The sequence below is a fragment of the Lipotes vexillifer genome, unplaced genomic scaffold (genome assembly GCF_000442215.2).
Source record: "Lipotes vexillifer unplaced genomic scaffold, Lipotes_vexillifer_v1.1 scaffold44, whole genome shotgun sequence".
Classification (NCBI taxonomy): domain Eukaryota; kingdom Metazoa; phylum Chordata; class Mammalia; order Artiodactyla; family Lipotidae; genus Lipotes; species Lipotes vexillifer.
The window spans coordinates 1,408,080-1,428,343 of record NW_006787415.1 but is presented as its reverse complement, the minus strand read 5'-3'; the positions used below and the strand labels follow the sequence as shown (position 1 = coordinate 1,428,343).

General features: G+C 36.4%; 1 protein-coding gene across 1 annotated transcript in view; it reads right to left on the bottom strand.

Moving 5' to 3' along the window:
- Window positions 1-20,264, bottom strand: part of CHSY3 (chondroitin sulfate synthase 3) — a 278,221-nt gene that overhangs the window by 256,971 nt on the left and 986 nt on the right. The window contains exon 2 of the mRNA XM_007459997.1: window positions 16,834-17,117. Within this exon, the coding sequence (XP_007460059.1) occupies window positions 16,834-17,117 (284 nt within the window). The remainder of the gene's footprint in view (window positions 1-16,833; window positions 17,118-20,264) is intronic.

Below are 20,264 nucleotides of genomic sequence, written 5' to 3'. Positions count from 1 at the left end.
ACTTAGTCAGGGCCAACTCACTTACACATTCTGGAAAATAGACAAACAAAAGCCACTGTGGCCAAGTTTTCTGTCTTCTTTAGTTAAACACATTCTTATCTGACACAATAACTTGTAAAATAGCTTTTACAGATCTACTCCAATATTTACAGCATTAAACTGGTAAGTGTTTCCTTAGAGAAAGGTTAGTAGAAAATAATTTTAAAAACTAAAAATATTATGAGCCCATGTAAAATTTATTAAGCACTTAATGATTTCCTTAACTAGAATTTGAGACAATTAATGAGTATCTTTTTTTTAAAGGCCTCATTTATAGCTAGACTGGAAGAAATCAGCCCTGCCCATCAGTTGATACCCACAAAGCAAGACTAAGAAGTCAGTTTGCCCACAAAACAACATTAATAAATAAGAATATAGCCACAATTTCAGGCTAGATATACTCCTCACAAATATACATGTTTTAAATTATTTGCAAAGTTGCACAATCAGAAGCTATTTTCAGTGGATTAGTCAAAATGAAAAAAAAAATTTTTTTCAGTTAGCATGATATATGAACCTAAAAATAGCATTACAAGCAGGTTTTAATAATATGATGGAGGCTCAGATAGAGGCATTTCAAAATGAACTGGATTGGAAAGACTGAGGCACATTGCACAGGAATTTAAATAAAGCTGTTTTCTGAGTACATTAAGTTAACCTAGTGGCATAAGGGTTTCCAGAATTCCAAGACCTTACTGTAACTGAGAGGCCAGAAGAGATCCTCTATACCCAGCAGTAAAAGAGGACGGTCATTCATACTTTTCAGGGTCCATCTGTCATCTCCTGTCTGCAGTCTTTCTGGCAACAATTCGGCTCTTAGGTAGACACCGACACAGTCAAAATCTCCGTTTCCTTCTTTTGTGCTGTGACCCCCTCTTCTACAGCTTTGACCTAGGGGAGGCCAGCCTGCCCACACCATGCCCTCAGGGTATAATGCACAGCCCATCTTGGCTCAACCCTTCTCTATGCCTGGGGAACTGACCTACCTACTCTTTTTTTTTTTTTTTTTTTTTTTTTGCGGTACGCGGGCTTCTCACTGTTGTGGCCTCTCCCGTTGCAGAGCACAGGCTCCGGACACGCAGGCTCAGCGGCCATGGCTCACGGGCCCAGCCGCTCCACGGCATGTGGGATCTTCCCAGACCGGGACACAAACCTGTGTCCCCTGCATCGGCAGGCGGACTCTCAACCACTGTGCCACCAGGGAAGCCCTGACCTACCTACTCTTTAAAGTTAAGGTCAACTTCTCCATGAAGCCTTCCTGCCTAGACTTTACAGCCCCCAACGATGCTCCTTTTAAACATTTACAGTGCTTGTCTACGTACAACTCATCAATTCCAGGCTCACTTCCACACTATTTACATTCTCATTTCACTCTTTCTTTTCCCACTACACTCTAAACTCTGCATGGGAAGAACAATACGTGGAATCTTATACTTGGTAAGTGCTTCAGATACACTCATTCTGATATGATCTAATATCCTGATATTTCTACTGTATAACTTTACATTTTGTTTAAACTCAAGAAGTAGCTGTATCTTTCTAAAGCTGTTATCTGAAGCACCACCTTTATTTTCATATTCTGTCTACAACTAAGCATACGGCTGGCACTCAACGCAAGCCCGCTTACTGTGATAATTCTAATAAGCATGGTAATAACCCCATTTACCTGTAGGGATCTTCAGGAGGATTTTATTAACAATGTAAGTCCATGTAAAAGTCACTCCTAGAAATTAATAACTATGAAACACTCACATTAAAAATCTCTGAAACAGTAAGCATTTCTACAAAGTTTTAGCTCTTTTTGAAAAAATGTATTTCACTATTTCTGAGAAATTACCTCTATGTGTGTTTTTCTGAGAAGTAAATGAGAAATCTTCATTCTAACATAAACTAATTATCAGAACAAGAAATATTCTTAAGATAAAATGAGCTCTCAGAATATACCCCAACAATTGAAATTCTAGTGTGATATATACACCCATGTGTACTTCGTTTCTAAATAGTATAGCTAGAAAACAATTTAGATAAAACTGACAGCCTACATTTTTAATCTTGCCCTGAGGTAGAGTAAAATATACGATATTCTGTTTCTATTGAAAATGAAAACTTTAATGTTAGATATTTTTCTTGTAAACATAAATGCTAAGAACTGGAAGAACTCTAATAATTTTGGTCCCTTTCATTTAGTCTTCACAGATCTCTTCCAGAAAGATTAAGACACTCTATCTCTAACAGGTAAGCATGTCTAGTGGAGAGAATGCTAAAACTAAAGGCAGCACCTCTCCATTCTGAATCTTTACTGTCTTTGTAGCCTACCTCTTTTCTTTCCAATTTCCTTATATTGAATATATTTGAACTTGTCAATTCCAATCTGACAACACAGATTTAAAATAAAAATGAAATGTCATTCTTTGACTCCTCAGGCAGAAGGTGAATGTAACATTTCAAAAAAAAATGCGGTCTTTGGAATCAAATAAACCAGAGTTTGAAGCTAAACTCTGACAGCTCTCTAGCTGTGTGACCTTGGGCAAGCTACTAAACTGCTCTGAGCCTGTTGTCCACTTCTAGCATAAGACAAAGGAAATTTCATCTCACTCATTCTCCCTTACAGCTCAGTACAGTGCTTGCTACGTAACTAATGATCAATTGTTTTACAGCTATATATAAATATAAATCAATCTGATGCTTAATTTGATTATATTATATACCCAGAAAAGTTTAAAAGCTTAGATTATTTATCATAAACATCATAAAATACTAAACATTTCAGACATTTCCTAGCATATTTATTCATAACAAGATGGAGTAGAAATTAATAAAACCACATCAGGCTTCAGATCAGCATTTGCTTTTTATACTACGATAAGTTCTTGTTTCGGCTTCCATTTTCTCCACAAGCTATATACCTTAATTATTAAAATGATCCAGAGACACATCCAAATTTACTTCAATAGTTAAGTATAGCATTAAGAAAAAATCTGATCAAAACAGCTGTATAAAATGATGCCAGCACTACCAACCAATTTTTAAAATAAGAGAAAATCTATTCAATCCAGATCTAGATTAATTTGGTCAAGCCACATTAGTAGTTCTATTCTACAGAAAAAAAATAACATGGCAAATATGCTAACAAAAAATGTATTCACAATTTTCTAATACTCCAAAATCTGTGACTATAAGTGCATATATAAATTAGCCATAAGAATCATATGCCACTAATGTCACTCTTGATTCAACTTACCCAGGAATTGTGGAGGATGGCTGAGTTTATTTCCCATCAACACATGCATATAAACTGAAATTTAAAACTAGGATGGTGAAACAGAAACCAAAAAAGGAATTCATCACTCAAATCCCCCAAAATTTTTTTTGCACATAGTGTTTTCAATCACAAATCTACCTTTGGACAAAGAATAAGATGAAAGCAGGGGCTCTTTAAAAAATAAAAGCACAAATGTTTTACATAAGCAGGAATTGTCAGTATTATTACTTACAGACTTTACACAAAACTGATAACTGCTATACAGTAACACCTGGAAAGCAATGGAACAGATATTCCAGGATTTTCAGACACAGTTTACAAGTGTCTTGCCAAATTTGGTAAAATCAATTACACTCATTATCAACTGTTTCAAGCAATTCTTCAAAATGATGTATTTGACAAAATGGAACTTTGGTCTAATTCAAATGAGATTTAAGTTTTTTAAGCCTTGACTATTTTGAGAGTGTCTGCTAGGTTTCTATTCGCATCTATGAACACAAAACCTACTTCATGTGACACTTTGTTAAAAGTGTCAAAACGGAAATAAGATATCATATTTTCTCTCTTAATCTAGCAATTCAGTTTTACAAGAAAAGTGTAATGAAGCTTCATAATGTGTCCAGAATATTAGGTCATTGTGGTTGTATTTTGTAAGATAAGGAATCAATCTAAAAATGGACTGAGGTGGAATAAAATCTGATAATACCATCTGAACACTATGAACTCTAGAAAACAAAGAAATATTAGGGAAATAAAGGATAGAAAATTAAATTTTAGTTAAGATTAAGAAAATTAGAAGTTAGGCAGAAAAAAGGACAGAAAAATAAAATTTATTTAAATTATGGACTTACAGGACCTCACTGAAAATGCCTACATTTATAGGGTCTGATTCAAGAATTCTGTTTTATTATAGAACTATCATAATTATAATGATTATGTGTTTCAATTAATACAATGCCATTCATTATATTGCTTAGGTTTCAAAAAATTAATTGATGGTATACTGTTAAATGCTCTTTAAATGAAAAAACAAATCAATTATAATGGACTTGAAATTATTTTTACAATTGATTGTTAGACAATCCATATGTAGAATTTACTCGATTGAATATATAAATATGGTAATGCATGTGTAACAAATGTGTATACTAGCAAAAGTAATCATCAGTTACACACTTACAACCAATGAAAATAAACATTCACAAACACAACTATAAAATATATTGTCAGAAGAACAAATACTGATTAACAACGATTGTTTGACTGTGGTGGGTCTCTATACAGACTTTCCAAAGTTAGGAGATATTTTTTCTGTAATTTGACCACAACTTCATAAATCTTTAAGAATATTTAATTTAAAAAAGGGAAACCAAGACAAGATATAGGTTAAATAAGAGAAATGCAGAATTTTAAACAACCATAAGGTAAACACATGACTCTTAATGTAAGCAGTTATATGGGGATGATGGATTTATATGCTATGTAATTAATCTAAAATTATCCTGCTATAAATCTACTTGTAGCAGAAGCACCTACAGTGCAATTAATTGAGAAACAAAACAGAATTATATGTTCATAAATCTGAAACTCCAGTTTGACAAAGGAAGACGTATCCTAAGAGATGTGGAACATTGATCTAAAGCCATTTCAGATAGAAATGTTATAAAATGATTCTATAAGAATAACCTCCAGGGCTTCCCTGGTAGCGCAGTGGTTGAGAGTCCGCCTGCCGATTCAGGGGACACGGGTTCGTGCCCCGGTCCAGGAAGATCCCACATGCTGCGGAGCGTCTGGGCCCATGAGCCATGGCCTCTAAGCCTGCGTGTCCGGAGCCTGTGCTCCGCAACAGGAGAGGCCACAACAGTGAGAGGCCAGCGTACCACAAAAAAAAGAAAAAAAAAAAAAAAAGAATAACCTCCAGGTATAAAAAATGATGTCATGTAAATATGCAATAAACTGCTATCTAAAATTATCAACTAAATTTTCAAGGAAAAGAACTTGTTCCACTGCCAAATAATACTATACGATAAAGTTCCATGCCATTTGCTTTAATGACCCAAAATTTGTTTTGCAGTCTACTGCAAAAATCTACACAATGACATAAAATATTGCATAAAAGATCTGGTAAATCACACAATAAATGGAAGTCCAAATTCATAACAACATTTATTATGCTTTATGCTCATTATCCACTTACTGGCCTTTTAGTAATAAAGCACCCCTGTGACTCCCCATTAAATGTCTTCACAAGCTCATACATTAAGAAATGTTTTATGTATACAGATATACATTTATACTAAATATGATATAATACACATAATTGGTATGTATATAATCAACATGCAGTCTGATAATACAACAGACCAATACTCCTGCCTATATAATCTGGGAAAGTTGTTCAAGCTATTGTGGGCCTCACTTTTCGAGTATTTACAAAAGGCTACAAAGCCATATATGATACCTGACCCATCATCTCTCACCCCTTTTCCTCTCTAATCTCACATTTTACTACTCTCCCAGCACCTTCTCAACTCTAGTTTCTCTTGCCTTCTGGCTAGTTCTTGACCTGCCAAATACACTTTCCTGGGGACTTGTCCACCTACTGTTTTTGGCTGGAAGGCTTCTCCCTCAGATATCTGCATGGCTCAAATATCATCTTCTCAGTGAGGCCCACCAAACAATCCTATTTAAAACTGCACACCCATCAACCTGCATCCCTCAGCCCCTCCCCTGCTTATTTACTGTCTTTCCCCTCTAGAAAATAAGGCAAGGACTTTTGTCTATTTGTTCCTTCTTTTTTTTTTTTTTTTTTTTTTTTTTTTTTTCTTTTTTTTTTTTTTTTTTTTTTTTTTTTTTTTGGGGTTACCCGGGCCTCTCACTGTTGTGGCCTCTCCCGTTGCGGAGCAAAGTCTCCGGACACGCAGGCTCAGCGGCCATGGCTCACGGGCCCAGCCGCTCCGCGGCATGTGGGATCTTCCTGGACCGGGGCACGAACCCGTGTCCCCTGCATCTGCAGGCGGACTCTCAACCACTGCGCCCCCAGGGAAGCCCCTGTTCTTTCTTTTTGACTGCTATAACTCCTGCGCCTAGAAAAGTGCCTGGAGTATCAGGTGCTCAGTAAGTATTTGCTGAATAAATGAATGATGAGTGAGACTCAATGTACCCAAAATAGAAGTCATTTCTTCTCTGCTCATGCCTTAAATACACCAATCACCGAAAACTACTCTTCTTCCATTACTCCCTATTGCTAGGAATATTATAATACCATCAACTGAGTCCAAAACCTAGGAGTCACCTTAAACTTTCCCCCATTCCACCCTTACATCTCACCAATCACCTAATTTGGTCAATTCTCTCTCCTCACTACCTCTCAATTCCTTCTCCTCACCTCCACTTCCACTTTGACTCTTTGATCAAGACTCATCTCTCAGTTGGTCTGGGGCAATAGCCTCCTAACTGTCTTGTGTCACTATCTCTAGGCACAAGAGATAATCTATCCTTCCTTTCATCCAATCCGTCCTTCCATGCTCCAGCCACTAAAGGGTGATCTGATCATGGTTACTTATGAAGTATTCTTCAAAGCTCCAAATTATGGAACAGATTTTTCACTCTGACTGCTCATTAGAATCACCCAGAAAGATTTTTAACATACTATTCATGGGCTCCATAATAAGTGGATCTAAACCAATTACATCACCCCCACTAATTCTAAGAATCACTGATCTACAAGTTATACTCTAAACCTTTGAGGATTACATACAGGGCCTTTCACAATCAAGATCTACCAACAGCTTTTGAGCCTCATGTCTCCTGCCACCAGATATACTTGAATCAAACACACTATTTGCTATCATGCTATTCCTCCACCTTTGCCTTCCCATCTATCCCCACTCACCTGGCAATGTCCCTGTGCATTACTTCTAGTTTGGAGGAAGCACTGCATTTTCCTGTTCTCCTTGGGAACTTCTTCCCTTACATTCCTGTGTATCTTATACTTCCCTCCATTATAGCAGAGTCAGCTATAGCAGTGGACAAGGAAATATTTGAGAATAACTGGCTGAAATCAAAGTTATTCATTTAAGTTTTTAAGTAAGTTTTGGTTTCTGTACTCAATGAAATGGATCACTGATACCTTTTTTCCTTTTGAGCTCCAATTCAAAAAGTCATTGCTAAAGCAAACAAGTCAAAGAAAACATTCCACCTATACTTTAAGAGCTCTATTACTATATAGTTATTCAAATGTAATAAATAAAACCATCAGTAACACCTTAAGCCTTTCATGAATAAACAATGTATTTTTTTCGAAATATGTTTTAAAATCAATCTTGTATTTTTCTAAAACAAAAAAGTAATATATGAACCATGAAAATCAGACCATGAGGAAACATACAATTGTGAGTGGTGGCTTTATATTCATTGTCTTTAAATCCAGTGACTAACTCTTTGGAACAGATGAGTAACAGACACAGAAAGACATGCAGAAGTGCTGATTCATTTCCTATAATTTTTCCCAAAAGGAAAATATAACATTTATGGAATAGTTAAGAATGGATTGGATATTTGAAAACAGAAAATTAATAAAAAATAATTTCTACAAAGGTCTAAACCCTAGAGCCACATTAGAATCACCTGGGAAGTTTTTAACACTACCCATACTACAGGCCTCACCTGTAAAAGACTCTGATATAATGAGTCAGGGATGGGTTCCATCACCAGAATTTTTTCAAAGTCCCCCAGGGGACTCCATTGCGCAGTCAGGGCAGAGAACCACTGAATCAGCACCCTCCCTACCTCAGCAAAGCCCAGCTTTCAAAAGGCAGTTGCAATAAACGCTTTCCAGTCAACATTATTTCTTTCTCGTGAGAGGAAAAACAGAATATGAACATTGTAAATTGGAAAATATTAATAATAGTTAACAGTTATATAGGAATTAGTACATATCAAGCATTATTCTAAGGGCTTCTAATACATTGACCTTTTTATTCCTCATAATGGCTCTGTAAAGTTGGCACTATTTTATGCCATTCTGCTTCTGCAAAAATAGCTAACAGTTACAGAATGCTTAACACTGCTGGGTATTATTCTGAGTGCTGCTATATACATTAACTTGTTTAATCTTCACAACAGTGTTGTGAGGTAAGTACTGTTGTTATACCCGTTCGACAGATAAGGAAACTAAGGCACTGAGAAGTAACTTGACTAAGGCCATTCAGCTAGTGAATGGTAGAGCTGGGCTTTGAAGCCAGGCAGCATAGTTCCAGACTTAATTAAAAAACAAAATCCTGGTGTTCTGTGCTATATAACAGGCACAAAATATATTAATATGCCATAAAATTACTAAACACGTCTTTGGTTTTCTCCTCTTCAGGAGACAGTAATACAAATGAGAGGAAGATACTCACTTAAGAAAATTAAAATAAGAATCATTTGATCCTAGTTCCAAGACAGGTACCAATGTTGGACCCAACTGGAGCTTTCATGACTTAGAAGGAAAAAGACTGAGAAGGATGACAGAGATGGGAAACCCAACTCTGTATCAGATGTGAAAGAGATTGGTTAGAAGCCTGCGTTCTCCTCCCTGGGGGCTCCATGAGGAAAAGGAAGGTCTGTGTGTCCACTGCTTATAGGACGTGCTCAATAAATGTATTTGAGCAAATGAAATCAACTGGCTTTTAAGATGTGAAATGACTGAATTCTAAAGCAGAATACTTAAAATTTATTTTCACCCTATATTCTTTTTCACATTTTAAGATACTCATGAATATTAAATAACCTTATTTCATTTAAAATTTATTTTTGTATAACAGACTATTAGATTATTAAAACATTGTTTCATCATTCAAATGTTGATCTTTAAATATTTTAATCTGTGCATGCAAAAATTTACATTAAAATTAAATTATATAGTAAATTTAATAAATATATAATTATTTATATAACTTATAGAAGTATAATTATTAAATTTATGAAAAAAAGACACTTCTAGGGCTTCCCAGGATCCCACATGCCGCGGAGCGGCTGGGCCCGTGAGCCATGGCCGCTGAGGCTGCACTTCCGGAGCCTGTGCTCCGCAACGGGAGAGGCCACAACAGTGAGAGGCCCGTGTACCACAAAAGAAAAAAAGACACTTCTAATAATTCGCTCAAAAGCTAGGTAACCACACTGATAACAAGGCCGAGTTGTTAGGAATTCTCTTGGGCCTGACTCAGGGCTCCTCAGGTAGGGTCACCATCTGGTCCATGATCTGGTTTGATTTCTCCATTTGTAGCTGGTGTCTCTACCTTCCTCTCGCTGAGGAAAGCACAACCACAGATCTTCCCTTAATCAAGGACACAATGGCTACACTCTGGGTTTTCACCAGAGAATATGCATAATTCAAATTTCCTGTTGACCAACCTAATAAATTTCCTGTTGACCAACCTGAGAAGTAATACCCATAGACGCTCTCTGAAAAGTATTCTGAATTTTAAAATACAGTCACGGAAGTTATCCAACAATGGTGTACCTGACCGTAATTGCATTGTCTCCAAGTAGAATTCCTCCTGAAGAATTGCCCTTGTGCATTACAGTCTTGGTTTATATTGAGGGAATTTATTAGAAAAGCCAAGCAAATCATGCTATTCTACTATCAAAGAAGTGGTGCTGAGTATGTGATCCCTCAGAACCCCTGTCTGCTCCATGGGGAAGATTTCTCCCAGGTCTTAGTATCAAGTCAAGCTAGGGTTCTCTTTAATGCCAGGAAAAAAGGAACTCAACATGTATTTTTCCTTTTTTTTTCTTATTTTTCTATATATGTCTTCCTTTTTCCCTTATTTTGTCACATTTTAATTTTATTTTATTGTATGTTACTTTTATTAATCTGTATATTTCTTTAAACCATCTACTCTATAAATAAATAGCTCTACAATAAAAATGAATGAAACAGAAAGGGATAATGAAGAGTTCAACTACCACTGACTGTGAAGAATGAGGGACACAGCTTTCAAAATTATAAATGGTGAGTGAAGATTTTAAAATCTCAGAATATTAAGAAATCCATTTCATTCATTAGTCCCCAAAACAATGCCGGCTGAATTTTTTAAATAAATATATTATTTTCATTCAGTTAATTTAGAAACTTGTAACATGCTTTTTGTACTATAAATGTCCAACACCGTTGCAAGACAGGCTAACATTAAATGTATGTCATGACTCAAACTGATTTATTTGTGGTCAAGCCTTAACGAGAGTATTGTTTAACAGGGCAGTAAATGAAAAGAGCATGAGAATTCTGAGGAACTGCAACCCCTCAATTTTTCAGTTTACATGTTTTCCTATTGCTCAATAATATCAAGTAATGACTCATATGATTCAAGACACTGATTTTATTTTAATGAAGTTTATGTTTAGCTTAAACACCTTATTAAAAGTTACTTTAAATATATTTTGTGCAAAAGAAGTAACATGCTAGAGTCAAAGTAAAATGCAGTATAGTTATATGATAGATTACATTTTTTTATATGTTGAGCACTAATTCATTAATTCACTAGCTAGAAAACAGATTGAAATGAATGTTTCTCACATAGCTTTTTGGAAACCAAGACAAAGGAAGTGGAAGTAGAAAACTGATTTGAAATTTTTTCAGGAAATTAGAATACTTTTGATCAATTAAGGAGGAAGAGTATTCATAGTTTTTAACTAATATGAGTGGTTATGTTATCATGGAACTCATTTCAAATTGCATGCAAGCATCTTACAAACTTTGCATTTTTCACAACTGTTGGAAAACACACATTGTCAGAATTCAGGTGGTAAGGCATTAGTTAACAATGAAAACAGACTAGCTAAGACTACAAAACATGGAGAAACTGTTACCAAGTTTGTCCTTCAACTCACAATGCAATTTTATTTTGTACAATGAAGAAAGCAGTGTGGCAGAAAAGAGATTTCATAAAATCAATGCAGGATGCTTTCATCTGACAAGTGGAATGGGGGTGGGAAGAGTAGGTGTGAGAAGCTCACTGCTTTTAGTTAAGTTAAAAACTAAATATGACTGAATTAGAACCAAGAAAAGACTGAATTTTTGAAGGACTGAATTTTAGGTAAAAATCCCAGACTTATACTTCTTCCATAGATATTAATATACTTTAGGGGCATAAACCATGCTCATGATACAGTAAAATTAGCATTACAGAAAAGGGAAGCTCATAAGTAACAGAAAGAAGCTAAGAAGGATGTGTAACAGCCCTATAAGAATGGGACAGATATTTTAACCTTAATGGTTATGTTACAAAGAATTTATATGTAGTTACATTTTTTATGGTATAGTTCTCTGGTATTACAAGCCCAGGGAAACACTTCCAGAATATATCCTTTTGTGAAGTAATGGCATTTTCTAGGGTGTTTATAGCCTTCAGGGGGCCAAGATTAGACATAAGACATTCTGGTGTGAAATTAACTCTTTAAGAAATCTATTAAAAATCTGTTTAGTCATAAGAAATGATTTTTTAAACCACAGAGAAATATTTCCATCAACATGGAACTCTGTTTGCTTTGGAACAACATTTAATTAGACAAAATAAAGATACATATTTTTTGGCTCCACTTAACTGCTAACAGTAAAAAGATAAGTACATACTATTCTGAAAATGACTCTTAGATGGATGAAATGCAAAACTCCCTCACAGGGAGAAGAAGAATCATTGAAATTATTTTAATGCTTTAATGTAACTGATCTCATTAAAACAAAAACCAAAGAAAAGGAACTTCCAATTCTGCTAAGACACAGAATGAAAATGAATTGTACAAATAATTTTTCAACAGTAAGAACTTTCTACTCCTCACTAGTCTAGTAATTTACTAAAAAATACCCATAACAAAGAAAGTGTAACTGCATTATACGATTTACAACTCTAAACAGCCAAGTTTGAAAAAAATAATTCTCTGTAAACTACTTAAAATACACATCTCATTCTCACTAGAAAATTACTTCATTTCCTAGACAATCTTTTAATGAAATTTGCAACATGTGGATTATCTGACTCAAAATATCAACACTCTTATGCCTACCTGGTCCAGGCAGTTAAACTAAACATGCAAGGAGAGGCTGGTGCACAACAATAGGTCATGAAGGGACTCAAGACTGCCTGCCTCTGCTAATGGCATCAAAAAACAAAATCAAGAAAACCTTAAAACACCCGACGTGCCAAACAACATTTAAGAGCCATATGAAGCCTCCCAAGCTGCCAGATTGTAGCTCAGATAACTAGAAAAGCAGTAGCCAAGATAGAGCTCAACCAAAAATGTGAACTTAGCCAACAGCAGGTGCCAATAAATTCTAACACTCACAGAGTGTAAAGCACAGAATAATTTTTCATGATCATGCTTCAGTTAGTCCTCTATACTTATACAATTAAGATATAAATGAGTATAACAGCAACCCACAAAGTCTGATAATTATGAACATCTGCCATATGTCCTTGAAAACTAGATGTTTCTACCTCTAGGTAGGGAAGGAAGAATCTCAATTCTGACTCCCCAATGGTCTCAGGTACAGAGAGAACCAGTCTGTCTGAGACCCATCAGCAACCAAAGCCCTCTTTATTCAGAAGAAGTCAAGCCATTCCTGGGCCCTATGTGTCATGTCTTGGAATATCAAGGTTGGCCTGTCATGAGCATTTAATTTACTGAGAACATGATGAGAAACAACGCATATCAAAATGCATTTGTAATGTACTTTATTGCTCGTTAATGACAGAGGAAAGGAAAAGTAGGTAGAGATGACAGAGGAAGAAACAGAGCAAGGTGCCAACAAGCAAGACATATTTTCCCAGACCCCCAGGACTTTACCGGGAGGAAGAACCGAAGCTATTAATATATATCACTTCCTGAAACACCTGGGAAACATCAGGAGGGGTTTCCAGCTGCCTTGAGAGACAAGTTCCAGGGTGGCCTTGTGAATTGACTGCAGAAGGAGATACTACTGACTTCCTTTCCTACCAAAAATTCCAATGAAATTTAGAAAAGGGGGCTAATCTAGAAATCCATACAGTAATTTTTTTTAATGTAGACAGAGTCTGATCTGTTTGAGATTCCTTCAATACATATATTAAATAATGACTTGTTAAATAATGTTTTCCACAGTCTCAAGATCAGTTATTTAATATGATACTCAAAGACTGAAGCAAATATTTGTAGTGCATGTCTGAAAGTCATCCACGTTTTATGTTTTACCAATATTGGATTCCTCATAGTTCTAAAATACTGAAACATACTCGTTTCTTGTTCTTTGCCAAAAAAACCTTACACTTGTATTCTTCACTGGAAAAAAGTTTATTTCATCTGACTTTTTGATATAGATGAATCACTCATTAATAATAATTAGTAAATGAATAAAAGTGATGAAACCATGTTATATGTAATATCATACATGATCTATTCAGTATTACAACAATAATAGCTAACACCTATTGACAATTTACTACGTGCCAGATACTATGTAGAACTTTACAAGGATCATTTCACCGTTTCACTTAATCTTCTACAAAATCTATGAGGCAGACACCATTACAATCTCTGCTTTCAATTGAATTAAACAAGGCTCAGAGAAGTAATTTTAAAAATACAATGAAACTAATGAGTGGTAGACTGGTGCCTCAAACCCAAATTCAAGTTTATACCTCTATCTCTCTGTTTCTCTATCTCTCTGTCTCTCTCTCTCTCCCCCCATCCTTCTCTCTCTTCCCTTTTGCCAATATTATGCTTAATTGTATATATACACAGAGAAAGCGGACTTTAATTCAGCAGTAAAGAATACTAGAAGATTCCTAGATTTTCAAATAATGTAATTCATAGTCAAGAATAGCTACACGCTATACAATCTATAATTGTAATATTTTTGTCCAATTCTCTTCCTACAAGATCTGCAAGCCTGTTTATCATTTTTAAAAGATAACAATCCATCATGATGCTTCATTTATTCAAACTCAAATATTGTGAACATGTTTCTGTAACAGCGCTGTTAACTCTGCAAGAACTTTTATTAGGAGGAAAAGTCAAACAAAATCCTAAAAGCTATGGAAAGTTTAGCAAAGCAAATTCAAAATTTTAAGAAAATTCTGCTATATATGGTTCTTATAAAAGAAATATGGAAACAAAATTACTGATGGGTTTCATGGTTTATTCTATGACCAGATGTGAAATTTCACCTTTATGTGAATGCCAACCCAGAGTGGAACAGTTTAATTTTTCCATATAATGTGAACAGTAGCATAGTTGGACATTTCAAGTAACCTAAAACCCAACCTGGAAAGCCCAAGTTTGGCTGTGCCCCAATCTACCTACTCAGTGTCCAAGAAATGCAGAACACACCCTAATGTTAAAATGCTTAGATATAATTTAATTGTATACTTATCTTTACTAAATTTATTAACAGATACTATTTAATATATTCCTTGGTAAAGAAATTTTCCATTATTCCTTTAAATAAGACTCAGGGTTAGGGTTAGGGCTAGGGTCAGGGTTAGGATTAAATCAATGCCACCTCTAAAATAAATGTTGTTTAAATAGCTCCTTTAAAGATTGAAATCCCAAAATAAAGTCAATTCTATGTAATTGCTTAGCAAAATATGAAGTCAACATTCTGAAACAGTATCCCTTTAGAAGATAACATTTTCTAATGCTATGAAAAAATGTAGAAATTATTTTTTTCATACAGATTCTGAAGTTAGTGATGGGCAATTGTCAGTCTAAAATTCAAATGTATTGACAAAAGTTAATGTAAATATGGTGATCATAAAGTTATATCCTACAAGACTTGGAGTTCCCTTTGTCTCTTCTTTTATGTCAATTAATGAAAAGATTCCACTTATTCTAACAGAGAGGGTGCAGATCTACTATTAACTCCCCTTTAACCAAAACAAATGCCTATATTATAAATAAAACATTAAATCAACTCTTGAGCATGTAGGTCACCTGAGCATATTTTACTGTCTTGGATCAGGAATGGGCAGGCTGCTAGGTGAGGACTGTACCTTCACAGCAGAATCAATGAAAACTTGAATGGAGGGACATAAAAGGTTTGTTAAAACTTTCTATGTGATGTTAAGGCAATAAAGCATCAGATAAAATATAATAATTTTCCATCTTTATTTAAAATATGATTTTTTTACTCATCCATACAGAGACAATGTCTGAAAAATAATATTTTCATGTAAGCAAATATCAACTGACTGTGTTTTCCACATGAAGTATTTTTTTTGCCTTCCAGATAGTTTTATATTAAATGGAAAGACAAATCTTTTTCACTGAGTTTATTAAATTACCTATTTTTAAACTATAATGTGCTTATCTACATTTTTATTATAAAGGTATACGTAAGTTGGTTTTATAAAAGAAAATTAGTTTCTATCAATAAAAGAAGGTATGTAATCATTTTAAATTTGCATAGCACATATTCCAAGTAACTAGTTACTATTAATACTTACTTTCTGTAATAAATATAAGAAATACTTCCCCATAGTGTAAATATCATGATGCATAAAAGAGAAAGCTAAATTAAGGAAAGTGGGATTACATTTCTAAAAGAAAAATAAATGGGATTGTGTAATCTTGAGGTATAATGACTTCTTCACAGGGAACAAGTTTTCATAAAATATTTCTTCGATACTGAGAAAGCATTTAACTCCAACCACTTGAAAAGCAAACTGTAGTGAAAACGGCAATACGGTATTTAAGTGTTAAGTAACTTTTACTAAGATTAACTTTCAGGAAAACTGTTTTAAACGCAATTGTTTTTCATTTCAAAACCAATTTGTGAAGGAAAAAAACCTCAGATTATTTCATAAAACGAATTACTACAATAAAACAACAGTTCATAACTCAGATTATTTAAATAATGGGTGCGGTTGAGAAAATGGAATGAGGTCAGACACAAAACAAAATTTTAGAGAACCAGTCATAATATTAAGCAGTTACTTAACAGCGTCAGAACTTCTGTTTTTCCACATAATCATGCCTTTTAAAGTTTTGTGAATAAGTCTATTATAAGTGATATAACATTATGAGTTAATTTTTCCTATGCTTTAAAAATGTATGTTAAATTTCCACATAAGAATCTTCCAAGAAACTACAGAGTTTAACTATTTGAAAACAGAGATGCGATTATATACCTAACCAAAATAACAACAAACAAAGGACGAAATGCTAAAAGCTATAGCCCAAGAGAACAGAATTAATCCTATTGTTAGAGACAGGAAACGGATACGCATGTATATAAACACCAATAAAGCAAATAAAGCGGAAGTAGCATCTTCCAGAGATGTAACTATATACATAAGCTGCTGCTTAAAGTTATGGGTCACGCTAATAAGAAAGCCTCGGACAGGCCTCAGCTCTGATAAGAAAGGCATCTCCCACAATCGCCCTTGTGTCCATCACTGGCTGTTGCTATCATTTTCAAGCAAATACAAAGATACAGAGAGAATAAATAGAATCAGACTGTAAATTGTCACCCACCTGTAATATGAGAACATTTTCATCACAGCTCGTCTTACCTCATAAGACCAGACGCACTGAGTCCCACCAAAACGTCGAACACATCTTCCTACTTCCACGTCCTCGTGAGTCGTGTACATTTCTCTGAGGCATTCACCAATATGTGGCACCATCCTCCTGAGAACCTCGCGACTGAAGATCATTCCAGGTCCTCCCATGCAGAAGTTCTCCCCAGGCTCCAGCCCCAGCTTTCCAAGTTCTTCAATATTCCCCAGGCCAGTCTGGCCCAGGTAGAGGGGCTTGCTGCTATTCAGTGATCTAAGAAACTCTTCCAACTTATCACCTACAAAGAGAAAGGCAACAATCACTCCTTTTCCTAATTTCATAATCATTTATAGGGAAAGGGAAAGAACTTCCAATATTGTGCATAAACTTCCCACAAGTCTTATACAATTGAAAAGAAGAAAAACCTATTTGAATATTCCATTATTTTAAAAATACTAATTTTTAAATTATAATAAAAACTTCATCACATATACCTATCTATCCACCTATAAGATATTGCATTCACCAGGAATGCCCTCTTTTTTAAATGTTTGTATCAAATTACCCAATTCATTATTTTCATATCTAATTATCAATATTTCCTCTGCCAGCCATCTCTAAGGATTTCACTCCTCTCAACCCAAACCCAAGAAATCTCTAGTTATTAACTGTACACTCCGTTCTTGTTAAATTATAATAAAATTTAATCAACCTTCTAGTCAATGAAAAACCTTAAGTCTAATGACAGTCATCAGATTTTTTTTTTTTTTTTTTTTTTTTTTTGCAGTATGTGGGCCTCTCACTGTTGTGGCCTCTCCCTTTGCAGAGCACAGGCTCTGGACGCGCCAGCTCAACGGCCATGGCTCACGGGCCCAGCCGCTCCGCAGCATGTGGGATCTTCCTGGACCAGGGCACGAACCCATGTCCCCTGCATCAGCAGGCGGACTCTCAACCACTGCGCCACCAGGGAAGCCCATCAGATTTTTTTTAAAGGTGAAATAATGACAAGGAGAATAAAGACAGGTTTCTTAGCATGTATGAAGTAGTGATAAAATTCTCAGAAATAAAATATTAATATTCAGCCCTGATTGGCAGACCACTGATACCCTGATAATTGATTTAGTTTAGTGTTTTGTCCATAACTAAACTCAAGTCATATACAACCCAAAAGGTGTGTGTATACATATATGTATGTGTGTGTATATACATACATACATAGAGAGAGAGAGAGAGAATATCAAACTTGCCATGAAATATAACACTTTGGAACTTTGGAAAGTACTCTTTTAGGAAAAAATTAACATTTGTTAAAATTTATATAATTGGTTTATAGTTTGTAAGTTCATCAGAAAAAACAATTTTAGAATAAAGTTCTGTAGCTAAAACAGTTCCAAAGCATTTCATACTCTACCAAGTAATATACTGGAATAAGTAGTCACCTTCTTTACATTCCCAGTCAGCATTTCTACTATCAGTTTTGATGAGCACAGCATCTGCAGTCATTATCTTGATGCTATGCCATGCCCCTTGGATTTCAGTGAGTTTCAGCTGACTATTATTGGGTTCTTAATACAAAATGCCTTTCATTCTTAATAGAAATGCAAAGAATATGGCATTTCAATGTTCTGAAGGACAATCTTTCAAAGCACTAAAAGATATGACAGAAGTGGATGCTGTTAATGCATTTTGGAAATTGTCTGCAAAGTGTGGCAAACTTCTGCCAGGAAACCTTTGTGATTTTAAAGAGACACAGAAGACATGGGGACTATAAGATAGTGGATCTATCAATTATGGATATCTACATAACTTATACCTACCTATAAGATACTGCAATCACCAGGAATGCAATCTTTTTTAAATGTTTGTATCAACTTATCCAATTCATTATTTTCATATATAATTATCAGTACCTTCTCTGCCAACCATCTCTAAGGATTTCACTCCTCTCAACTCAAACCCAAGAAATCTCTAGTTATTAACTCTATACACTCAGTCCTTACCAAAATGTGACAGTTTTTTTTGGGGGGGGGGTCTTATTTATTTGTTTGTTTTTCCTTGAGTATGTAAAAGATACTACCTGAATCAGGAGAAAGCAATGAGGCTACAATTAGAGTGGTGTAAACTAAGTAAGGGCTGCCCCTCTTTGACCAAGAAGCTAGGAAATGTGGAAAGAAACAGAGGGAGGGGCTTCCATGGTGGCTCAGTGGTTAGGAATCCGCCAGCCAATGCAGGAGACACGAGTTCGAGCCCCCCGTCGTGGAGGATCCGACATGCGGTGGAGCAACTAGGCCCCTGCGCCACAGCTGCTGAGCCGGAGTGCTACAACTACTGAAGCCCACGGGCCTAGAGCCCAGGCTCCGCAACAAGAGAAGCCACCGCAATGAGAAGCCTGCGCTCACAATGAAGAGTAGCCCCCGCTCGCCGCAACTAGATAAAGCCCGCACAGCAAAGAAGACCCAAGGCAACACACACACACACACACACACACACACACACGGAGCCCTCCTTCAATACAACCTAGCTACTTCCCTTGTGTTCCTCTCCGCAAAGAGCAAGACTGTAAAGATTTCCTCCCGCTCTAAAGAACATTCCTCTGCTCAGTTTAGCAATCTCTGGCCAGAGCCACTCACACGCAGGGTGAAGGACCGCGCCTCTTTTAAAACGAACAAAGTTTTCTCGTGCTGGGGCTGCGCGTGGTTTTGGGAAGGACTTCCCAACCTCTGCTTAACGCCGCAACCACCAAGATGGACTGGAAAGGATCCAGCCTAGTGTGTGCTAGTACAGCTTGGAGCTCCTAGGGTCTGGGTAATTCGCAGGCGCTGTCCCCTTTTCCCCCACCACCAATTCCAGTCAATACAGCCATCCCCTCAGGGTTTTACTGAGCTGTTGCCGGGGGCGTAAGGAACTGCTTGAGGCTGCACTGCGGTGGCTGGAAGGAGCTGTGCGCGGGAGCGGCTGGGATGCTCAAGGACTCCCACTGAGCGGCGGATGGTGCAGAAGGAAGGGAAACGCACAGAGAAGGGTGTGGGACAGCGAAGATGATTCCTCAATCTCACCAGTTCCAAAACTAAGCTTGATCCAGTAAAAACAAAAGGTTAGGGGGATAATCAAGATCACCGATCTCCAGACTGGCTCCCGCCTGCATCCTCCACCCTCCCTTTCTCCACCGAGGACACGCCCCTCTGGACCGATTAGGGAAACTACCACCACCTGGGGCTTTCAGAGCAGTGTAAAGTGGGAACAGCCTAAGGCTTAACCCCGAGGTCCCTTTCCTCGCCTTCATACAAGGCAAAGAGTAGTAGCAAGAGATGGGCGGAAACCAGAGCAGCAAGAGTGAGGAAGGCGAAAATAAGCTGGGCAGGTGTGAGGAGGGTCCAGACCGCAGGAGAGGAGGAGGAGGAGCGGACTAGGAATGGTGGGCGGAGGCAAGAGGGTGTTGCGGCGG